This window comes from Bidens hawaiensis, unplaced genomic scaffold (genome assembly GCF_021521415.1).
Source record: "Bidens hawaiensis isolate Kalapana, Puna unplaced genomic scaffold, B.hawaiensis_p1.1 tig00002977_1, whole genome shotgun sequence".
Taxonomy (NCBI): Eukaryota; Viridiplantae; Streptophyta; class Magnoliopsida; order Asterales; family Asteraceae; genus Bidens; species Bidens hawaiensis.
The window spans coordinates 1,096,323-1,101,272 of record NW_027491160.1 but is presented as its reverse complement, the minus strand read 5'-3'; the positions used below and the strand labels follow the sequence as shown (position 1 = coordinate 1,101,272).

At 36.7% G+C, this 4,950-nt stretch overlaps 1 protein-coding gene across 1 annotated transcript; it reads left to right on the top strand.

The window, feature by feature from the left end:
• Positions 1–773: 773 nt before the first annotated feature.
• LOC143621931 (mechanosensitive ion channel protein 8-like) lies at positions 774–4,702 on the top strand. The gene is made up of 5 exons (XM_077093204.1): positions 774–2,315; positions 2,403–2,526; positions 3,328–3,621; positions 3,940–4,142; positions 4,414–4,702. The coding sequence occupies exons 1-5, from the start codon at positions 811–813 to the stop codon at positions 4,700–4,702; spliced, it is 2,415 nt and encodes an 804-aa protein (XP_076949319.1). The 5' UTR covers positions 774–810.
• The last annotated feature ends 248 nt before the right edge of the window (positions 4,703–4,950 follow it).

The following is a 4,950-nucleotide window of genomic DNA, read 5'->3' as shown; positions in this document are numbered from 1 at the left end:
CAAAATAAAAGAGTTTGAAAAGTTAAGAATATGTAACTTATTAACTTAATGGGTTTGATTTAACTATTACACCATTATAACCCTCAAAACTCATTACACTCTTTTTAAAAAAGAGTGTCATTTTTAATCATTTTGGTTTTCCTCAACATATAATCTAATCCAAACATTTTTTTGAAAAAATCTTCTTTTAAAAACATTTATAAGTTAATAAGTCCTTTTAATAAGAAGTCTTTTTTAACTTAAATAAGCAATTCCAAGGGACCCAAACACACACTAAGAGCATTCTCATTCTATCCTTCAAATTTTTGTGAGCGAAGTTTGTAAATTATAGGGTGGTGTTTTTAATGGTTGTGAATGCAAATTATAAGGTGAAGATAGAGAAAATATAGTGATTTTTTATAAATTTGAGAAAAAGATAGTGATCTTTTGTAAATTATAGGGTGGAGAGAGAAAACTGTAATGATAAAGGTATAAAAAATATTATTTAATTAAAAAGAAGAGAGAAATATGATGTTTTTTTAATGTAAATTTAGAGATGGGACAAGAGATTGGTTGAGAATAATCTAAGAATATTTGAAGAACTAAAGTTAAGAGTTGATATTTTCAAAGAGGGTTAAAAGTGCATAGAGGCATAAAGTTGAGGGGTTATCTTCTTCAAACATAAAGTATGTCGTTCTTGTTCTTGTTAGATGACTCATCACCTGTCCACTGAATAAAGAATAAATAATTTAGATTCTTAAATTTTTTATAGATTTTTATAGACAAATCCAGAAAATAATTCAACATATCATCACAATACCAACCACCGCCATGCCGTCGTTTCCGTCGCCACCGGACTCCGGCGAACGTTCAAAACTCACCGGAAACCACCCGAACGGCAATGTTGCAGTTTCTACTAGCAAGTTAGCACCATACCAACAAAACCCTAAAATTAATCTCACCAACGACGGCGATAACTTCGAGTTCGGAACCTCGCCGGAGAAGTCGCCGGAGTTGTCAAAGTTACCGGAGAGTCCAAACACCTACGGCACCCTCACGCCAAAAGAAGTCAGGGTTTCATTTCACGAGGAGGTGGTTCAGCCGCAGCCGCTCCGGCAACGGTCAAACGGCAGTGGTCGTACCTCCGACGCCGCCGCCGGCGACGGCGAAGTGGTGATTTGCTCGGCTAATGGTTCGTTTAACAGAAAGTCAAGCTTGATGATGACAAAGACAAAGTCAAGGTTAATGGATCCGCCGGAGTCCGGTCAGAACTCCGGCAGGTTACCAAACTCCGGCGGCAGTGAAGTTGATGACGATGACCCGTTTCTTGACGATGATTTACCGGATGAATATAAGCGGTTCAGGTGGAGTAAATTGACTTTAATTCAGTTATTGAGTTTAATTTTGATTATTGCTGCTTTAATATGTACACTCACTATTCCAATTATGAAACATAAGTTGGTGTTTGATCTTGAGTTATGGAAATGGGGGGTTATGATATTAGCTTTGATATGTGGGAGATTGGTTTCGGGTTGGTTGATTCGGGTTATCGTGTTCTTGATCGAACGGAATTTTGTCCTTCGAAAGCGCGTTTTGTATTTTGTTTACGGGCTGCGAAAGTCGGTGCAGAATTGTGTTTGGTTAACTTTGGTTTTGATCGCGTGGCAATGCATATTCAACCCGAGAGTCGAACGGGTGGTGAACAGGTCGGATGTTTTGTCTTATGTTACTAAGGTTTGGGTGTGTTTGTTGGTTGGTACGATCGTTTGGTTGTTGAAGACGTTGCTCGTTAAGGTTCTCGCGTCTTCGTTCCACGTCAGTACGTTTTTTGATCGGATTCAGGAATCGCTGTTTAACCAGTATGTGATCGAGTCACTTTCGGGCCCACCTTTGGTTGAGATACAAAACGAGCAGGAAGAAGAGTATAGGGTTATAGAAGAGGTTCAAAAGCTTCAAAAGGCGGGGGCTACTTTACCCCCCGATCTTAAGGCGAATGTGTTTAAGAAAAGCGGGAGGTTTATCGGGACTCCAAGAACGAGTGCGAACACTCCCATGGCGGATAAAAGTGGTAAATTTTCGGAAACGAATACGCCTAAAAAAGTAGATGAGGGGATTACCATTGATCACTTGCATAGGTTAAACCAGCATAATATATCTGCTTGGAATATGAAACGGCTGATGAACATAGTTCGTACGGGTGTGTTATCAACTTTAGACGAGCAGTTGGAGGGTACTACAGGCGACGAAGATGAGACCGCGGTCCAGATCACAAATGAGAAGCAGGCGAAGGTTGCAGCCAAGAAAATATTTGTCAATGTTGCTAAACAAGGCTCCAAGTAAGTTCTAATCTATTTTTACTTTCAATTTGTGGGACCTGTTGTCCGTGCTTGTAGTTGTTTGTGCTAATCGATTTGCTTGGGCAGGCGTATATATTTAGAGGATTTGATGCGTTTTCTGCGAGAGGATGAAGCTTTGAAGGCAATAAGACTCTTTGATGCAGAAAGTGAAACGAAAGGAATCAGCAAAGGAGCTCTCAAAAATTGGGTGGTATGAATTAGGAGTGTGTGTGGGAAATTTTGAAAACCGTTTGGTTTCGGTTTAAGGGGTTTTTTATTTTTTTAGTTTTTTTAATAAATATATACCATTTGGGCTTTGAAATTTTTGGGCAAAGAGAAAAAAAATGGCCCCAAATATTGGATTCTCGGGAGAAAACTTATTGTTAATTAATTATTAAATGGTTATTATACATTTGAGCTAAATTATTTTGCTTACATTATATTTAAAGTTCTTACAAATTACTTAGCATTCAAAATTAAATATAAAAATCCATAAATTCGGTTTGGTTCAGTTTTAGTTACATGCAACACTGAAACCGAACCGAAAATTCGGTTATTACAAAAACATAAGACCAAATGGTCGGTTTTTGTTTGGGTTAAATTGTTTCGGTTCGGTGTTTTTGGTTTCAACTACCAAATTATCGGTTCCTGATAGAGGTGGCAAAACAGGCGAGTCATATGGGTTGGGTTCTTGTGTAACCGGTATTATTTGGTACCTGATGACTTAAATGATGTTGGGTTGATCTGAAAACACTTAATACATTATTTTTTTTATCATTTTCTTTTAGTGATGATATTTTGAGTTTAATGATTAAAACACACTTAGGGCTACTTTTGGCCTTGTTAAGCTATATTATTAATTTTACCTCTTTGAACCGTAAAAGATAATAGAATATAATCAACTCGACCCACTCATGAGTAAAGGGGCTGAAAGTGTTGCAGCTAATTTTTTTCCTTTGGTAAAAATGATGTGGTCGATGGGATGATTTCAAAAAACTGTGGTTTCTTATAGGTTAATGTATTTCGAGAACGAAGAGCTCTTGCGTTATCTCTTAATGACACAAAGACAGCCGTGAACAAACTCCATCAAATGTTGAACGTGGTTGTCGTGATATTATTAATCGTGGTCTGGCTTCTTATATTTAAAGTGGCAACTACACGTTTCTTTATATTCCTAAGCTCACAACTACTTTTGGTAGTATTCGTGTTTGGTAACACATGCAAGACGACATTTGAAGCCATTATTTTCTTGTTTGTGATGCATCCATTTGATGTTGGTGATCGTTGCGAGATTGACAGTGTTCAGGTAAACATTTAAATATATATTTTACACATGACAGTCTCGACCCATTTACTTATGAATACATTGATTTTACTTATGTTTATTTTATATTTAACGGCTCAAATGATTAAAAAAATGCTAAAGGGAAACATGTCAACAGTTGTCAAAGTGTATTTTTAAATTAGATTATTATTGTTTTAATGTATTACTTGTAATTGTATTGAACATAGTAATCATATATCATCTTTTCAAAGAAATAACGAAAAAGGCGTTTTGGGTCAACCTAGTCCGACTTATTATATTTCCTGTTATGATTATAATTTCGCTGATGTAATGTTGTAGATGATAGTGGAGGAGATGAATATATTAACAACAGTTTTCTTGAGGTATGATAACCAAAAAATTATATACCCGAATAGTGTCTTGGCCACAAAACCAATCGCCAACTATTACCGCAGCCCGGATATGGGAGATGCTGTCGATTTTTGTATACACGTATCAACACCAGTGGAAAAGGTTGCTCTGATGAAGGAAAGGATAACAAGGTATGCGTAGATACTCATCTTTATAACCACAAAATCACTTAACGGCCATTTATTAAACCATATGTAAAACGATGGTCCATTCAATATATAATCAACGTTAAGTAAATTGCGAGAATCACAAAAAAACCTGCATCTATTGTTTTAACTTTGATACATAAGACGGTTATGTGACTGCATAACCACCTAACTTTATCTCACGTGTTATATCTGGTTAGCACTAAATACATACAAATGCAATATTAATTTGGCGAATATTTTGTTGTGATTTCAGCTACATTGAGAACAAGAGTGATCACTGGTATCCCGCACCACTAATTGTGGTGAGGGATGTTGAAGACATGAACCGGCTAAAGATATCAATATGGCTCTCTCACCGTATGAACTTCCAAGACATGGGTGAAAGATGGCAGCGTAGAGCGCTTTTAGTCGAAGAAATGATTAAAATCTTCAGAGACCTCGATATTGAATACCGTATGCTTCCTGTTGACTTGAATGTTCGTAACATGCCCACGTTGACCTCAAATCGACTTCCATCGAATTGGACGGCTTGCACGAATTGACCATTTAGAAGTAGTAACTGATTATGAATCCGTTGTTAATTAGTAATCAAGAGGTAAGGATTTGAGATTTCCACTAGTAGGAATATGGGTATTTGGTGTATTTTACTTTCGGACCGTGTGATGCGTAGAATCTGTTTAATAGTAACTGGTTAGTTAAATTTACAGCAATGCATAATGCGTCTTCATATTAACAAACCGTTCCGGTTCATTTTACATTGCAATATTATATTTTAATAATCCAAACTCTG